Source organism: Chaetodon trifascialis, chromosome 19 (assembly GCF_039877785.1).
Source record: "Chaetodon trifascialis isolate fChaTrf1 chromosome 19, fChaTrf1.hap1, whole genome shotgun sequence".
Classification (NCBI taxonomy): Eukaryota; Metazoa; Chordata; class Actinopteri; order Chaetodontiformes; family Chaetodontidae; genus Chaetodon; species Chaetodon trifascialis.
Window position 1 is genome coordinate 15,748,282 of NC_092074.1, and position 17,786 is coordinate 15,766,067.

The following is a 17,786-nucleotide window of genomic DNA, read 5'->3' on the forward strand; positions in this document are numbered from 1 at the left end:
TGATTGCACCAGTAAAAATATTAGGATTGTGCTTAAAGCTGCAACAAAAAAAAAAACCATTTAATTTATAGTCAAATATATTTAGAATGAAATATGACAATACAATGCACGCTGGCTCTGTCTGCGTCCAGTTTTAAGTCGTGAAATGGACGTGGCAGTAACAGACTGCACGTTCCATGGAGGCCTTTTTATGTGTAGTTGTGTTTCTGCAGGACTTTTATTTAACTTTGAAAAATGAAGATGAGGAGTGATGAAAGCAGCTGGGAGACATGGGGTCCTTTAGAAACACCCAAACAATGATGAGGGCAAAGAGGCACTTGTTTTTTTCTTGTTTTTTTTTTTTCTTTCCATATTCACCACATTTTCTCAATCATCCACCACACCACCCAGCAGCTCGCTGCTTTCCCATCCTCAAATTCCCTCAAAGTTTCTGATGCTCACAATTCCACAATGCCCAGATGCTGTCCTTTGGCCCTTTACCCCCCTCAACCCAGAGCTATCATTCATAACCTTTCTGTGGAGCTGGGAGTGAAAGAGGTGGGATAAGGGAGAAAGAGGGGGAGCGGAGAGCAACATGGCAGCTTATTTAGAAGACTTCCTTTATTGGAACATGTGCAAGCAGTTCACTCACAAAGGACTTAAATAGGATATTTTCTGTTCCCTATAGTTGCTTTCCCCTTTTAAGTGCCGAGGCAAAAAAAGTAAGTTTACAACTCCCTCCTCAATGGGGGCTCTTCACTCTCAGGTTGCGGGGACCTGAGTGACCTAGGAAAGTTAATTAGGAGGCGAACAAAGAGCGAGCTGGAGCAGAATGCCTAGCCTCTCCTCCAGCCAAAGATGTCATCCATTAATTAGGAAAATCTTTAAGGTGGCCTTATTGAATTTACAGAAAGCCCTGTGGTTGGCGGGCAACAGTTTTTTGATCAAGCCCTGACTCAAACAATGCCTTTCTGGGGGTTAAAAAAGAAGAAGAAGGGAGGAGATTGGTGGTAGAAGAAGAGAGGGAAAAGGGGGGGAGAAAGAGAAACGTATGGGTTTGCGGCGCAGTACAGTTTAATGGGGGGTGGGGGGGTGGCTGCCGATTGTGACAGCTCAGATTCACATGGGTATGGGGGGCATAGTTTGGGGATGATGTCATGCAAAGGCAACCTGGGGGCTTGGGAAGTAAGAAGGAGGGGGTACTGAGCTTGAGCCACAGGGGCCACTCAAAGTTAACATCGCTGCCTGCATCTGGGCCAAATCCTTTTCTTCTGGCCCAGGAGAGGCTTTCCTGAACGCCAAGCCCTCCACCACTCCTCCCACTCCCCCGTTCACAAATCAGGGCTTGCTTTAAAGCTAACCCCTTGCTAACTGACTAGCTAACTGCCTTTTCTTTCCCGTCTAACTGCCTATTCATGCCTGGCCCACTATGAATAATATAGGTGGATAACACGGAGTTGTAGTGCAGCTCCTCTGCTTTTACAAATGTTGTCTAGTTAATCGGCTTTCACTTCGCGTCAACAATAGTTCACGTTTAAAACCTAATTCACATCGCCTTATTTCTGGATAAGCAAATTGTTTTCCGCATTAAATCAGGTTCAAGCATTTTGTGCAACTTGTGCGTTAGTTTACCTTATTTAGGCCTAATTTCGGCGTGCATGACCACAGCATCTAACCACTCCACTTTTACTTTTAAGTGTTTCCCTCAACTATTTTTGCAAGAAACTGCAATTAAAATAAGGTACATTTACATATAATTTAAATGGGTTTGGCTGCAAATCACTGTTAAAGGTACTCTGTGCAGATTTTGTCCAGTGGTGGCGCTGCAGAGCAACGTTTTCTCATATTGTTTATCTCACATGTAAGCACATTTACACCAAGAGCACAGAGGTGACATGGTGCACATTTCTAGTGACTACAGATGGAGGTGATGCACTTCAACAGGTGGTTGAGATGCATTAAAGGCAGCAGTGCATCCATGAAAGATGCGTTTCAAACCATAAAATAAATCATGAAGTTTTATGGGGTAAAATATGTTTGTTAAATCTTGACGCAAGCAATACACAAGTATGATGAGGAATGTCAATTGTTAATAAATTAACTAAATAGAAAAGTAAATATTGCAGCCAATATTAAAGCCAATGCTTTAAAGTGAAACTGTCCTCTTAGTGGCCTTGATGAGGTGTTGGTGGTTCAGCAAAAGTCTCAGCAAGTCATTTAGTCTCAAAAATACAGTTTTTACTTTCAGAAAAAATGGAGAATGTGTTGCTGATTCTACTCTGACGCTCTCAAATAATGTCACCTAACAGGAAAAGGTCAAATAAAACTTCATTCCAGTAAACTGCACCACATATGTAACTGGCTTAAGGGAGTCATTTAAGGTGGACAGCGTAAATCAGCTTGTCTTTGTTTGCAGAGGTTGTTGTTTCTCTATCAAATCACTGCAACCAGTAGAGAGCAACGAAAGAACCCCAGCAGGTCTGGATGAGCTGCTGACAGTCACGTGCATGTTCATGCTATATGCCGGCATGCCGTCCTGTCCGTGCGTCTTCTGGGACGTGAACCCCTCACCCCACCCCCTCCTGAGGGACTAATTTGAGGGGAGGGACGATGTGTTTTGTTGCTTGTCAGAAACAATCACTCCCGGCCCATTACATTTACAGCACGTCGTGCTCTCATTGCTGTAACATGCTGCTCTCTGAGAGGGGGGAAGGCGGCTCTGAGAAAAATCACAAATTTACTCATCAGGGGCGTAAACAGTCGACAAACATCTGTGAAAGAGGGCCAAAAGAGTCGAAATGCAAATGTTGCACAGATCCTCCTTTCGAACAGGGCAAGTCAGGTTTCTCCTAAAGTTGCTTTCTTGTGCCCCCCCACGAAAGACGTAAGATTAAAGTGAATAACAACTTTATTTAGAGTGCCCTGTGCTGCCCCCACCCCTCTCTTGTCCTCTGTCCCGGCCCACCCGTCCTCTCCCTGTTCTGTTTGGGCACTGGAGGTTGTCAGTCGGGGTTTATGTCCAGTTCACTGGAGCTGAAAGAAGTCAGTTTCATGTCTTGTTATGGAACAAGACGTCTCTGCCTCTCAGGAGTGATGAGAAGTGGTCTGGGTGAGCAGGGTGAGCAGGGAGCGGGACCATCCCCTGGAGGCGACCAGCAGTGAGGAAGTCAAAGCGGCTTTTGTGTCGCTGCTGTCGGCTGCGTGTTTGGTAATTATCCCCCCTCAATATGAGCACAGACCGGGCCTTCCAGGAGAGATCCCAACCCAACCGGCCCACGGAAGAGTGCACAACACACCGTCAACAAAGATTAACTTCTCACAGCGCCACAGAGATGCCTGATTGGGGGAGACACAGCACATACATGAAACCCTCTCTTGTGCGAAGTGCTTGTGATGAGCAGACCTGCACAATCAGACTGTTTCAAACTGTCGCAGTGATCAGATAGTGACACCTGTAGATCTGAGTTTTTACTCTTATCCAGCGGTGGAGGAAAATACCAATACCATGATGTCAAGTACTTATTCTGCAGAAAATCATCTTTGTGTGTGATATAGTATTATATGACATCATTAGATTTCTGATACTGAGGCATCATTGTGTAAGCAGCATTTTACAAACTGTTAGTTTAGTGTTTTAGTCGAGTGGGTCCCAACCTAAAAGTCAGGCCCCCCCTGAAGGGACACAAGCTAAAGCTGAGGTGTTTTAAGGTGAATAATGGGGAAGGACAGAAACAAAGTTTTACAACACACATTTGTGTACATTGAGTTTTAGATTCATTCATTAAACATTAATACTAATGTACAAAATATGCTGCATCCACTCTGTCTATTTGACCTGATGAATTTATGTGTGTGTGTGTGTGTGTGTGTGTGTGTGTGTGTGTGTGTGTGTGTGTGTGTGTGTGTATCTGTGTTTAACCTCAACATTTTTTCTTAAAACTGTTTGTAAGTACATTGACATCTACTTGAAACCAGATTTAAACTCCTCCCATGTGTAAACATAGCATAGCATCATCTTCCTCATCTTCCTCATTGCTCATCATCATCATTATCAGCATTCAGGTGTTTTTTTTTTATTTTCCTCATCCTCACTATCAGCATCACTCCTGCCATCACCATACATATCATTGTCATCATCCTCTTCATCAACACCTCTATACTTACCCTCATCCTTGTCATCATCATCATCATCACTGTCATTCTAATCATAAAAACAGATCACAGTCATCATCGTCTTCATAGTCATCATCATGCCATCATTGTCCATTTATCACCCTTAACATCACCATCAGCAGCAGCTTCATCAGACTGTCTCACCTCACTCTAACCATCCTCATCCTCATCCTCGTGCAGTCTGTAGGTCTGTGTCGCCTTCAGTGGTCTGTGTAAGATGGAAAAGCCGAATCTTCATCATCTCAAAGCTGTTAGAAAACCACGCAGTTAATTTGTGGGAAGCAAACCGAGGAGCATCCGTTTCTTCCATCAAAACTCCCTCATTTTAACCCGACTCCTTTTCAAAGGCGCAGAATGGGCCTGCCTTGATCTGCGTCAATTGTCATCCCGCGGCTCAGGGGCACTTCGGCGGCCAGCGTATAGCGGGCGAAGTCAGGGCTAATCCCTGGAAAAGGGGAGAATCACGGGAGAGGAGAAAAGCAACAATAACCAAGTCAAGCGTACAAAATGAAAGCGAAATCTCTATTATCACTCCCCGCAATTCCCAGCAAAGTGGTGAAAATCAGGGTTAGTTTGTGATTCGAGTCAGACGCGGAGGGAAGAATATGGGGGTCCCTGCGGGTTGGGAGACTCACACGACGAAAAGGGCAATATTCTGGAGAAAAGGGGAAGAAGAAAGCCCCTCTCCCATCCCGACATAACCATTAAATGCAGTCTGACTTTATGTTGTATAGAGAGGGGGGAACAAGAAAGGAGGCACAGTTCTCCGATGAAAGAATGAGGTTTTTGGCGGATTAGGGACGGCCCGAAGGATGAAGAATAACTTCTGCATAACTTTACAGCTATTTTCTCTCCCCACGCCAAGAGCCAAGTTTACTGAACCGGTTTGAGTTAACCCCTTTTGTGATTGTCCAGTTGGAGACTTTCTCAAGGAGGGAGAGGACTCCTGTCACAGGCCCATTTTCCTTAGGTGACGTGACAGGTGCACAGCTGAGAAAGTCATGATTTATAGGTTTGAAAATACTCTTTCATTTTAATGCAAAGACCCTGTTAAATAAGTTAGAATGTTTATTTAAGTGGCGTCCTTAATACACAACAGAGCTGCCTTTAATGCCATGAATATTTCCATTTTACACAACCTTAAACTTAACTTCCCCACTGCATTTCACAGGGAAATATAAGAGTTTTTACTGCATTACATTCATGTAGAAGCCATTAAGGTTTTCATTTAAAAAACACATTTGTCATGTTTCAGATGTCTACCTTGTTAGCAGTTCCACCAAATAAACTTTGCAAATGGATTCTTTAAACAACCAAAAGAAAAGTATATCATTTCAAAAAATCATTAAAATCAATGCACGTGCACCAGAATTTGCACCACTGATCAATGCACGACCCCTCAGTTTTGTCTCGTGTCCCTTTAAAGGGGCTCCGACCCCTGTGTTGGCAACCACTGGACTAAACCTCCACCAGCTACAACAGCCAGATTCTGCACTGATGCATCAGTATCATATATATTATCACTCACAGGGAACATTTTTCTGCAGAATTTTAATTTTTGAAGTATATGTGAGCTGATCATACTTGTGTACATTTTGAATGCGTGTATTTTTATTTTTTTATTTGCACTAAAACTTATTTTTTGGGGCTTAAAGGAACCCTACAGCTTTGGTATGTGGTCTCTCTTCCCATATTATCAATAGGTCAAGACCAGGCAGACCTGTACCTTCTTTGACCAGTTTCCTCATTGCATGGTTATGCTTGTGCGCCAAATCACGCGGAGCTTCTTGGACCGAGCCTTGCCATCGGCCCCTGAAGGGCTCTCATCATCACCATCATCATCTAATTTATGGGCTTAATTAGTGATTTTTGTCCTCTTGGTTTCTCTTATCTATCACATGCTAATGAAGGCATTTTCTGCCATCTGACAATAACGGTCATCTGAAATAGTAATGATATGCCGATTGTACATGGCGCTCTGCTGATTAGCGGATTAGAGGAAAGACGTCCAAAACTTAATGAATAATGTGATCAGTGCAGGCTGAGACCACATAAGCCCATACGTTTTACTGATGCATCAGCGCCTAATAATAATAATAATAATAGTATATGAAAGACGTGTGCTTTTTTGTCTCTATTTGTGAAACATTTTCATAAAAGTTAAGGTGTAACCACGTGGACATCCTGCACAGAAACACACACAAAAAGCAGGATCATAAAGGGTTTCGGTTGTAATCACGTCTTCTTTCTGAGAGCCGCACTAGAGAATAATAAAGGAATGGGGAACATCTGAACAATTAGGTGAACTCTGGTCAGGAGAAGAAGAGTTAATGAGCTGCCGGTGCCATGTGCAGTGAGAGGAGCATTAGAGGCCAGAATCCATATTTACCGCCGGGGTTGTGCGCGGCCATCAGAATAGGCCGCTAATGCTGCGCGCGTTCTCTCCCCCCTTATTTTCATTAGGCTCTGATGACTGCGGAATTGATGCGGCCTGCAAGTTATCAAGAGCCACTAATTTCACATTAACGACCATTGACTGCGGTTGCTTGATTCGAGGGGGTTTTTGACAATTATCACAATCAGGATTGGAGCCCAGATCGTTTACCTTGACTCCGTAATTATTTGCTCCGAGCCGAGCGCACATTGCAAAATTGTATGGTGTCAAAAACCCGTAAATAACGAGGAGACCAGGAGGACCGGCTATCTCTTTCCAACGTGCGCGCGCGCACGCACGCTCACACCTCCCCGGTTACACAAACTGTAGGCAGTGACCTACATGACGGTGCAAATAGCATGAACTGTTGTCTTCTGTGGCAAACTTGTGGACAGATAGATAGATAGATAGATAGATAGATAGATAGATAGATAGATAGATAGATAGATAGATAGATAGATAGATAGATAGATAGATAGATAGATAGATAGATAGATAGATAGATAGATAGATATGTTCTCTTCAAATATCAATAATTGAATGGATCCTGATTTTTTTTTTTACACCAGGAGGGACTTCATGTAGCCTATTAGTCAAATTATTAATTTCCTGGATCTGATTTCAATATTAGGATTAATGTAGTTTATGGTATAATTATTATTTGTATTATTATATACCACTAGAAAGTGCATTTATATGAACAAGATGCACTCTTGATAATGATAAGGGTGCATTTTCCCCCCAGTAAAAGTGGCAAAAGTACTGTAAATAGTAGCCTTTGTGAGGAAAAAAACGTATACATATATAGGATTATTGTAAACGCATATAACTAGTCAGATGACTGTAAATCAATAAAGAGTAAGATAGATAAGATAAGATAAGATAAGATAAGATAAGACCTCATCTGCTACTGGTATGTACTGTCTTTGGTATACTAAGATAGACAATAAAAATAAACTAAAAAAATTATACTTCAGTATACTTCTAAAACACACAATGATAAGTGCAAGCTTCAAAATTTAGATTGTATACTTCAAATGTGCCAAACGTTACGCTGTGGTTTAATATGACATTAATACACATTAATAACATTAATGTGAAACGAGAAGTTACTGTGGTACTGAGCCGATACCGGACTCTCGCGAGATCACAGGCGGTCACATGATCAGGCTGGGAGAGAACCAGGAAATAATGGGTTGTTTGGAGTGAGGGAAGAAGAGCAGATGCATTCATCCACCATGTCTCTCTACAAAAACAGTTGGTTTTTGGTTTTCTTAGTATTTCATATTTGCGCTCTCGTGTCTGGCGACGGATTAAACCTCAACGTTTCAGATTCAGCCGACAAACTGAAAGAAAGCCCGTCTTTGAGCCCTGCTGCTTCTGCTGCTTCTGCTGCTGCTGTGGTTAACTCGCCTGTGTTTAAACCTGGTTTGGATTCCATCTTCCCCCTTAATCTGCTGTCTTCCTTTCCTGAAGACCTGGAGATCAGTGACTACTGCAGCGACATGCTTCACGTATTTGGACAGCGGTACGTCGCCTATGTGAACTGCCTGGTGCCCGCTGCCCGACCGGTTAAAGTTTGCCAGAAGTGTTTCTCAAGTTATGGCAGTCTCGTAGACACATATAAGAACATCTCATCAGACCAGGTACGTGACAAATACAAAGTCATTTTCTGTGTTTCAGTTTGCGGTCTGCTTTCCGAAAGGGGACGGGCCTCGTTGATGCGCAGTTGTCTCATGATCACGAGTCTTGTGATGTGACTGACTGACTGACTGACTGACTGACTGACTGCTGGTGACAAATTTGAGGAAACACCGATTCATCTGCTTGACTTGCTATCAATAGCAAGACGAGGAGCACCATTTTTGAAGGCTGGTCTGACCTTTGACATCTGTATAGACAGAGGGTACGGTGGCCTTGAGGGTCCAAACACAACAACCCTTTCAAAAAACATGTCACAAAACACAACATCCCATTTGTGTTTTCTGAAATATTTTTTGACCCTCAAGGCCACCGTACGAAGGAAACTCAGCACGTAACTAAGTGCGTCTGTGTGTCCTCAGATGGGTCCGGGTAATATCAGCTGCAAGGACAGCCTTCTGCGCAGCGATCGGCTGATGCTGGTTTATCTGCTGTACAGCAACCAGGAGGACATCTGGAGCAGATCAGACTGTGACAGTAAGTTCTCCGCAGGAACCTTAAATCCCTCAAAGGTTCCCGAACCAGACGTGTCTCTATTATTGGGATCGTTTCTGTGGGAATCTGCTTTTGTTTGACTCACACACGTTTGACCACAGAGGGCGGAGAGCAGCGTTCAGTAGAGGGGAGTGGACACTGGATGTTGCAGAGGTCAAACATGTGACTTTAGTTTTATGATTATTATCAGGGTCCCCACTATGAATCATAGTAGCTTTTAATTTAATTGCATGAGATTTGGCAGATCCCCACACTGGGTGGGAGAATGTGAGTATTTTTTAAAGTGTCAGAAACACTGAAAAATGCCTGCAAATTTCCTGAAAAGCCAAGGTGATTTGACCAACACACAACATGCAGAGATATTCAGTTTACTGTCACCTAAGACAAATAAATCCTCACAACTGACAAGGTGGATTTCTGAAATCTTTGGCATGTTTGCTGAAAAATGCCTTAAACCAATAATGTATTATTCAAAGAGCACAATTTAATTTCCTGTCGATCAACTAAAGAGTTCGCCTACCAGCTGTTTTAGCTCTAGTTTGTTCTTGCGCCACCTTTTCGCTGACGGCGCTGAAACAATCAAAGCAATTGATGTTCCAGAGCTTAAAGCATCTGCAAATGCAGATTTAATTCGTTTACTTTCACTGACGGGTATTTTTATTTCCTGCTGTGCAGAGTGCATCACTGAAGACTTCCAGAGTCTGACCAATGACACGCTGTACTTCATGGCCACCCTCAACCAAACGCTCACCTGCTTTGAGAAGTACCAACAGGTACGCCGTAAACGAGGTGATCACGTCCGTCTGTCCGTCACGGGTTTATGTTGAGAAGACGACTCAGATCTAGGCTGTCCTTTTGTCCTCCTGTCCTCATAGGGGAACCACACAGAGCTGTGCAGAAACTGCAAGAGCACATACAGGGACCTGAATCAGCTGTACGGCAGCATGGAGAAGAATCACACCATGTGTATCGACATAGAGGACGCGGTGCGTATGTGAGGAGCAGAGCTGGTCATGTGTTCTTATTAGTGCCTGCATTAGTAGCATGTTGGCTATTATTCATTATGAAGCACTTCTTAATATCTTATTCTGGGGTTTAGGGTTATTAAGGGTTCGGCTATTAAGATTGTAATTCATGTAAATGCTTACTGTCAATAAGCAGTAATTAGGAAGTGAATGAGGAAAAACTCTTGAGCTAATGGCCCTGTGGTTGTAGAATAGGGTCATGCAGTGCTTTATAATAACTAATAAAGAGCCACTATGTTACTAATATGCATGCTAATAAGCAGCTAGCTTATGGTGAGGATTTGTAACTTAATATGAAGTTTTACCACAAATAATATTTTATACACACCATGTAGTGTAATAACTATTAGTACAGTGTTATACTGAGCAGCTCTTTGCTGTCATAAATTGATATTTTAGTCTTGATTATCAAATTAGATGTTTTCTTTACACAATTTAGTTGTTGGTCTCAGTGGTTTCTGATTTCATATAAGAAAAACTGGAGACTTTGTGTGACAAAAATGGAAAATTGCGCTTTAATTCAGATTGTGAGAAACTAGAAAAAGCTCGAAATGAATTACAGATTGGATAAATGAATTAAAAATCCTCTTCTAGCTGTGTCTCTGCACCAAAATAGCCCTGAATACACAGTTACTTAAGTTCAGAAGCCTAACAGTGTTGAATTAACAGAAACGCTGTCCTGTGATTGCGGTCAGCTGAAGTTTATGTTGCGTTTGGCGCTGTGGTTTCAGATGAATATGACCCGCAGTCTGTGGAGTAAGAAATTCAATTGTTCCGTCCCCCGTGAGGAGACGGTGCCTGTCATCGCTGTGTCCAGCTTCATGCTCTTTCTGCCCATCATCTTCTACTTGAGCAGCTTCCTTCACTCTGAACAAAAGAAACGCAAGCTCATACACCGTGAGTAACCAGCTTAATTCGCCCATTGTCACACACGGAGATTTTTTGACGGGGTTTTGAGGGGTTTGGGGTCTTTGTGGACAGGAGGGGGGCGGTGGGGGGAGCTTGACTGACTGTGATACTGGGGTTTGGCCGGGATGGCGGAAGGAGGGTGGGTGTTCAAGGTTGTTCTAAAGCATAGAGGGGTTTGCCTCCTGCAAACGTCTGCATCACAGATGAGGTTGGAGGTTTGTTTTCTGTGCGTGTGTTAGTGGATGATGGTTGCCTTAAATGACCAGAGGGTGTTTTGTGCTGTTCAGACCCGTCGTATGAGCCCCACGCAGATCATCTGCCTTCTTATTTGACTTGAGAATTATAACGCCTAATGTGAATGACTTTAGAAGTAAAATGTGTTCCAGAAACAAGTGGAATAAAGATTAAAAACTCAAATAAATGAATACAAAATGAACATTATGTCTCATTTGCATTAGGCTGATGTAATATTAAAGTCTGGCCTACAGACCAAATCTGTTGAGTTGGACTTGAAACACTCGTACGAGCGGATTCAGGGTAAGAAGAGACAGACAGCGCTCTGGCATGAGGCCCATTGATGATTATTAATGTACTTATTAAAACTATTTAGCCAACATCTTCTACTTTAATCCCCAGGGTAACTCAAAATGAGGCAGGAAAAGTAGATTAACTCCTCAAATGGTACCTGATAAGACTCTAATATAGAATTCTGTGTCTTTACAGCCAAACGTGCGAAGTCATACACCAGCCTGATGAACATCCAGGACAAACTGAGCTGAAGAGGAGACAGGGGATGACTAACGTGGACGACGGCGTTCTTTAATTTGAAGTTACTGCCCGGGAGAAGGCTTGACTCCTCAGCACCGTCTCCCTTCTCTTGTACCTGAGGTTTGACTGAACTCTAGGACTCGAAAGCATTATTTTTTTGTTTCTTCTGGGAGGCTGTGACACAAATCAGTATTCAGAGGACTTCAAGGATCCAGATAAATGAAAGTGAAAGTGCATTTAACATTCACTTTCATGTCCCTGAAAACCTTCTTCTCACAGTGTAAAAATACATAGAAATTGCACACAGACTGAGTCTTCCTCTCACTGCCATGAGATCAGATTGATTTGGTGACATCTGTTAAACGGGACCTGCGCTGGAATCAAAGTCTGTGCTTTAACTTTCTAAACTACTAATCAGAAGCTTCTTTGTGTTGTTGCACGGTACGCTCGTTCCTGGCCTCTCCCTCTGTCCAACTCGTTAACAATCTTCAGGTTGTTTGCTGCCACTAGACAGAGGCTTCAGTGCTGTGTGTGTGTGTGTGCCCGCGTGCGTGCATGCATGTGTGCAAGTGAGCTCGTGTGTGTATGTGCTCTATTTATGGGTTGAGAAATGGGTTTTCTGTCTCTAATGTATGTCCCAAAAAGAGCTGCAAAAAGGAAGCACTTGATGTCCATTAGTGGTGACATGTATCTGCTGTAAGAAGGGGGGGTGCACATCAGTGGGGTGGGGGTGGGGGTGGGGGTGGGGGCGAGTAAATAAAGACATAACACACATAATGCAAGAGTACTCCAAAGTACCACACTGTGATGTTACCTGTTTTCCAGTCAGTGTTTTTTTGTGGTTGCATAAAGCTTTTAATGCGCTTTGTTGTCGTTTTCCACTGATGTTTAACTTAATTTGTTAAGGGTTTCTGACTGCTCACGACGGCCAAGTCTCCCTTATGAGCTGTTGAATTGATTAATTTGCCGATTAGAAATGCGTTTGCTGTGAAGTAATGTAAACCTTAATCATGAACGCGAAGGCCCAAATAAATATTTGTACGCCAGAAACAACCTGCAGATGCGAGTGCTGTAATTTAACCAATCCTTTAGCAGTATTTCTGTCCTGTATTACTGTGCACTTCTACTGAGCTACATTTCAATGGGAGTACTGTGCTTGTACTTACTGATGATCTTGTGAAATATGATGCAACCCTAATGATTAAACTGCACAACAATATGTTAACTAGTTAAAATTGTCCCTTTCAACTTTAACAGGCAGCTTGTTTGTTCAGGTTCCTGCAATGATAATAATGAAAATAATAATAATAATTATTCTGTAATAATACAACACTGTCAGAGGCTTATTTTGATACTTAAAGTACATTTAGGAAATAATACATCCCTGCTTTTAAGGCATAAGTTTAACTTGGAGTCTTTCATGTTGTTGTATTAGTACTTAGCAGTGGGGCGATGTAACTAAGTACATTTACTCAAGTACAGTACTGAAGTACAAATTTACTTAAAATTAGTTCAGCCTGTGACATAAACTTACACATTAATGCAGCATCAATGTGAATCTAAAAGCATTGTTTATAATGGTAGGACACTGTTTTCTGCAGAATGAGTACTTTTGATGCTTTTTTGCACATTTTGCAGATAAAATTTTAAGTTTTGAATGCATGCTGTTTACTTGTAGTGGAGTATTTTCACAGTGTGGTAGTTTTACTTAAATAAAGGGTCTGAATCCTCCATCCATCTCTGGGACCAAGTGTCCAAAACCACGAGCAGCAGCGCTGTGCCTGCAGTTTCATGAAGCCTAATGAGTCCACGTCGTGTTTAAATCTGTTTCTTCACACAGGAATGGCTCCTTGTTCTCTCAGGTTACGTGGCCTTGAGTTTGAGGCTTTTCCCTCCGTCATTAGCGGCTAATCTAAATGTGGGATAAAGATACTTGGCCGAATAATCGCAGCAACACATCCGTTAAACTCCTTTGGCTTTTTGGTCTTGTGGAGCGCAGCCACTGCTGGCCATCAGCATGTCTAAGAGCATTACGCATATGCCGAGTCATATGATCCGGTTGCGGCCGGCAGAGTCGCTGAAAACACGGGCTTTTGCCATCGGCGCTCCCGCACGGTGAGGCGTGCGGCGCGGCCCGGAGCTCAAGAATGACGGCTTTGATTCCCGCTAAGCCTCCGGCGCGTTTCTGAGGCGCACCGGGTCTCTAAGCGGGGCTGAAAGTCACGACAAACCCCCGGCAAAATGGGCCGGAGGCCGCCACGTGAATGAGGGAACCGTTAGAAAAGCTGCGGTCGCCCCGTGATTCAGTGCTGGAAGAAGTGTTCAGACCCTTTACTTCAATAAAAGTGGTAATACCACAACTTAGAAGTACTCTATTACAAGTCAAAGCATTCAGAAGTGAAAGTATTGGCAGCAAAATGAACTTAAAGCCTCCAAAGTAGCACTCATTATGGAGAATATGCTCCATCCATTGCCCATTATTAGTGTTATATTATTGGATTATTATAATGATCATAATAGAGGTGGTGCTCGTTTTGCATTCTCCTTCTCTTGGATGTTTGAGCTTCTCTGTGCAGAATGACGTGTGTGCAGTTTGACATCAGAAGCCTCTTTTCGCATCCATTTTTATGCCGCTGCACTTACAGGAATGATTTTGTGACATTGCAGCTGGTTTCAGTGCCAGTATGAAAAGAACAGAAGAGGGATGTGGAAAGTTGAAATGAGGAAACAGGAGACGTCTTGTGCCCAGTAGTTACACTTCCAAATGAACAATTTTGGACGCGTCAATGAGGAGGAATAGATTTCATTTTAAGATTATTTAACTTGGTAATTGAATCTTGTTCTGTATAAGCTGATTATCTTTTATGTGTTAGATATGAATCTTCAAAGTCACCAGTAACCACAGCTGTCAAATAAACAGTAAAAAGCACACTTCCCTCTGAAATGTGATGGAGTACAAGTTAAAAGTACTATCCCACAGAGTTCAAATACCTCCAAATTGTAGCTAAATGCAGTAATGGAGTAAAGTATTAGTTACATCTCATCACTGTTTGTCGTCAAACTCCACATCTTAACCATACATCATGTTTTGCTACATAATAATTTGAATTTTGGATCATTATATTGCTTGAACATGAGCTAATAAAGACATTTTTTAAGGTCTGGGTCCAGAACAGGAGCTCCAGTCGAGCAGTCTGTGGTTGTAAAGTACAAGGTGAGTAATCTATGGTGTTTAGTTTTCACCAGATGTGGGCCTACAGCTGTTAAAGAAAGCATTATCTTTGTGAAGTGACTTCTTGTCTTTGGTCCCTCAGACTTCACCTGTAGAGACAGAGGTGGCTTTGGCTGTGGGCTTTCTTTTGAGTTTTCATTGTTACTGATGAGTTTTTCGGTCATTTTAACAGATTTCTGCTCATATGATCCACAATGCTACATTTTCTGTTTCATGCAGGCGAGGCTGTGTGTGTTCTTTGAAATGTTTATGATACAGTGCAGCGACCGAGGCAGCTGATTTACCTTCTCATTAGCCTGACTGCAGTGCAACAAATGCAATCCACCTAATCATGGCCTAATGCCATGCATAATTATTGCACACCTAATCCCCTCACAAAGAGCTTTGATAAGAAAAAATGACTCTGAGAATAATTCTACTGTAAGTGTGATGGTTTATGTGGAAGAAACTAATATGATTTTCCAAACTGACTCGTATGCCGAGCTCGGCTGCTTGCTCTAGTTCTGTGCTGGATTAACGTGGGAAAATGTGCTGAGGTTTGTGTTAAACGTGCTGTAGAAAACTGAAAATCTCAGGTGATGTAGAATGACTTTGCATCAAAGACAGAATGGACAGTTTATACTCACTTGCAAAATAAAATAAATGATTACTGCAGATTAATTTGCAGTCAAAATGGTCAGAAATGTGTCCGCACAGCACCTTGCACAGCTTCATTTTCATGCCACGTCCACTAATCCATTACCTTCGGTATATCAGCAGTGCTCAGGGACGCAACCAACCTATAATAACTGTAATCTTGTAGTAATTGCATGTTGATTTTTATCTAAAAGACACGTGCTATAAAAGATCTCAAAGGTGGGTTCTAACAGCATTCACAACTGTAAGGTTTAATTAATTCACTGCAAGAAAAAAGAGTTAATGAGTTAGTCACCATCTAAAAACCTCTTCACATCGAGTGGTTGTTTGATGAAATCACTGTATGTATGGTCCTAAATAATCAGTTATGCATAACATTTTTACCGAAATGAAAAAAGACACCTCTGCACGCTCACGGGGCGTTCAATGTGCGGCCGTTCATTCCTTTCTCTTGAGCTCCCAGCTTTTGTAACGTTGAGCTGTGCAGTTGACTTCTTTAAAGCCGCGGAGGAGCCGAGGCAGGGACGTTGGAGCATGACGGCTGAAGTTGAACTGACCATTGTTGATTTTTGAGTGGCTGAGTGATGACACAAACCTTTGACAACAAGAGACTGGCAAGTGCACCTCCACTGCACAGACCTTGAGATCTTTTTATTTTCCACAACAATTATCCAGACAACATATGAATAGATTCTTGTTTCCTCTGCAGTGACCTTTTTAATCTCTCTGTATATCTGCATCTGTATGTCGCGCACCTCACTCTCTCTTAATATTTTAAGGTTTTGAGGGAACAGGGTGATGTTGAGGGCGACTGTTTGCAATATGCTCAAACAGATGGCAAAAACATACTTCGCTTTGCACAAGTTACCTTGACACAAGGCCATTTCGTATTTGATAGAAGAGCAGGGGATGCTCTTCATGTTGTTTCTGAATTTGGCCTTCAGTTTCCGTTTATTAAATACAATTTTTGTTAAATGACGGTTTTGTTCTTTGACAAGGTCACAGCCTCCTCTAGACTAAATGCCTTTGAATTTTCTGCTGTCCCCTACAATCACCCTCCACTCCTCTGTCGTCTGCACGATGTATCCCGTGTTTCAAAGCAGCGAATTTCTCCTTCGTTATGGCAATATTAAGAAACTGTTAGTCAGGACTTAAGTTGTTATGCAACCCCCACCGCCAACACTCTAAGCTGTCAGTTAGTTAACTGACTGAAGGTCAGTCTTAGATTATGCACCTCTCAACCCCTGAGCAATGAATATGATGCTTTGTTGAACAAGGAGTAAACATATGCCCCTGGGGGCAGGAATTAGCGGACGCACACACATGCACCCTCTCTCACAGTGCATATGCAGAGTGAATGGGGCTTATTATACACCTGTGAGTGGGGTCAAAGTCTGTCAATCCCGAGCTTATGGTATTATGATAGATTATAGAATCACTCTCTAATGGCAGTCATTCAGTTTGTAATCTCAGCAGCTTGATGCAAAAGCACTCAGCGTTCCAGCTAAGGGTCTGTTGAAAATAAGGCCTTCTCCTCATTCCCCCCCCCCCCCCCCCCCCCCCCCCTTTCACAAAGGTCTTATGACAAGTCAGCTGTTGGTGACATCACAGATGCTGGATCATATGTCAGAAACCTTTGCTGGCTGACTTACATCCATTGTGGCTCAGCAGAAACTGAGGCCACTTGAGGCCAAAAGAGCGGCGAGGTGCCCCCGGGGGTGAGAGGGCGAGCTGCCAACAGGCAGGAAGCGTGGAGGGGGGGCGCTCCTCAGGGCAGGAACATCTGACCCATGTGTGGGTTTGTTTGTGTGGACAACCAGAGAGTGCCCATCTTGTCATCAGCTTGAGAAGACGTTAATCGTTTGTGTAGAGTGTGTGGGTGAATTAGAAAGTCTGGGTTCTGTGCGTGTTAGTCACTGGATTTTTGTTTTTGAACAGCACACATGAGACAGAGAGCCGTGGCTGCTGTTTAAACCATGCCGCTCATCATTTCAAGGATATCACCTTTTGTAACCTGAGTGGGATTTTGATCACAAGACAGTAGTGCCACCTAAAGTCAGCTTCTGGACATAACATTAAAAGTATTCACATTGTTTTGCCTGGAAAGTAAAAGTGACTGATTTATTTATTTATTTTTTAATATTAAAGCACTTATACGTAGCTGTGTTTGCTGTTTAATGTAACCCTTTCAATTTATATTGGGCCATTTTTATTGCATGCAAATTAACACAGTTTATTAACAAATTTGTCATGCATCTGTTTGAATGCTCTTTCTTTTTATCTGTATTTAGGATAATTTATCAGGATTTCTACCTACAGTAAGTTCCCCTTGAAACATTACATTTGTTCTGCATTATTTGATAGATGCATTTGTTTTCGTCAAAGGCTCTGTCATCTCACATTGATTAAAAATCTCACATATAATCTTTAAAAG

The 17,786-nt window shown here is 42.5% G+C and overlaps 1 protein-coding gene across 1 annotated transcript; it reads left to right on the forward strand.

The window, feature by feature from the left end:
* The first annotated feature begins 7,751 nt into the window (after positions 1 to 7,751).
* On the forward strand, positions 7,752 to 12,714 carry ostm1 (osteoclastogenesis associated transmembrane protein 1). Its single transcript, XM_070988185.1, has 6 exons — positions 7,752 to 8,232; positions 8,650 to 8,764; positions 9,458 to 9,555; positions 9,658 to 9,768; positions 10,539 to 10,704; positions 11,440 to 12,714. The coding sequence occupies exons 1-6, from the start codon at positions 7,810 to 7,812 to the stop codon at positions 11,493 to 11,495; spliced, it is 969 nt and encodes a 322-aa protein (XP_070844286.1). The 5' UTR covers positions 7,752 to 7,809; the 3' UTR covers positions 11,496 to 12,714.
* Positions 12,715 to 17,786: the final 5,072 nt, after the last annotated feature.

Coding starts and splice junctions, on each gene's coding strand:
- ostm1 (XM_070988185.1), top strand. CDS start 7,810: ATGCATTCATCCACCATGTCTCTCTACAAAAACAGTTGGTTTTTGGTT. Junction 8,765..9,457: donor GAGCAGATCAGACTGTGACA/GTAAGTTCTCCG, acceptor CCTGCTGTGCAG/AGTGCATCACTGAAGACTTC. Junction 10,705..11,439: donor GAAACGCAAGCTCATACACC/GTGAGTAACCAG, acceptor GTGTCTTTACAG/CCAAACGTGCGAAGTCATAC.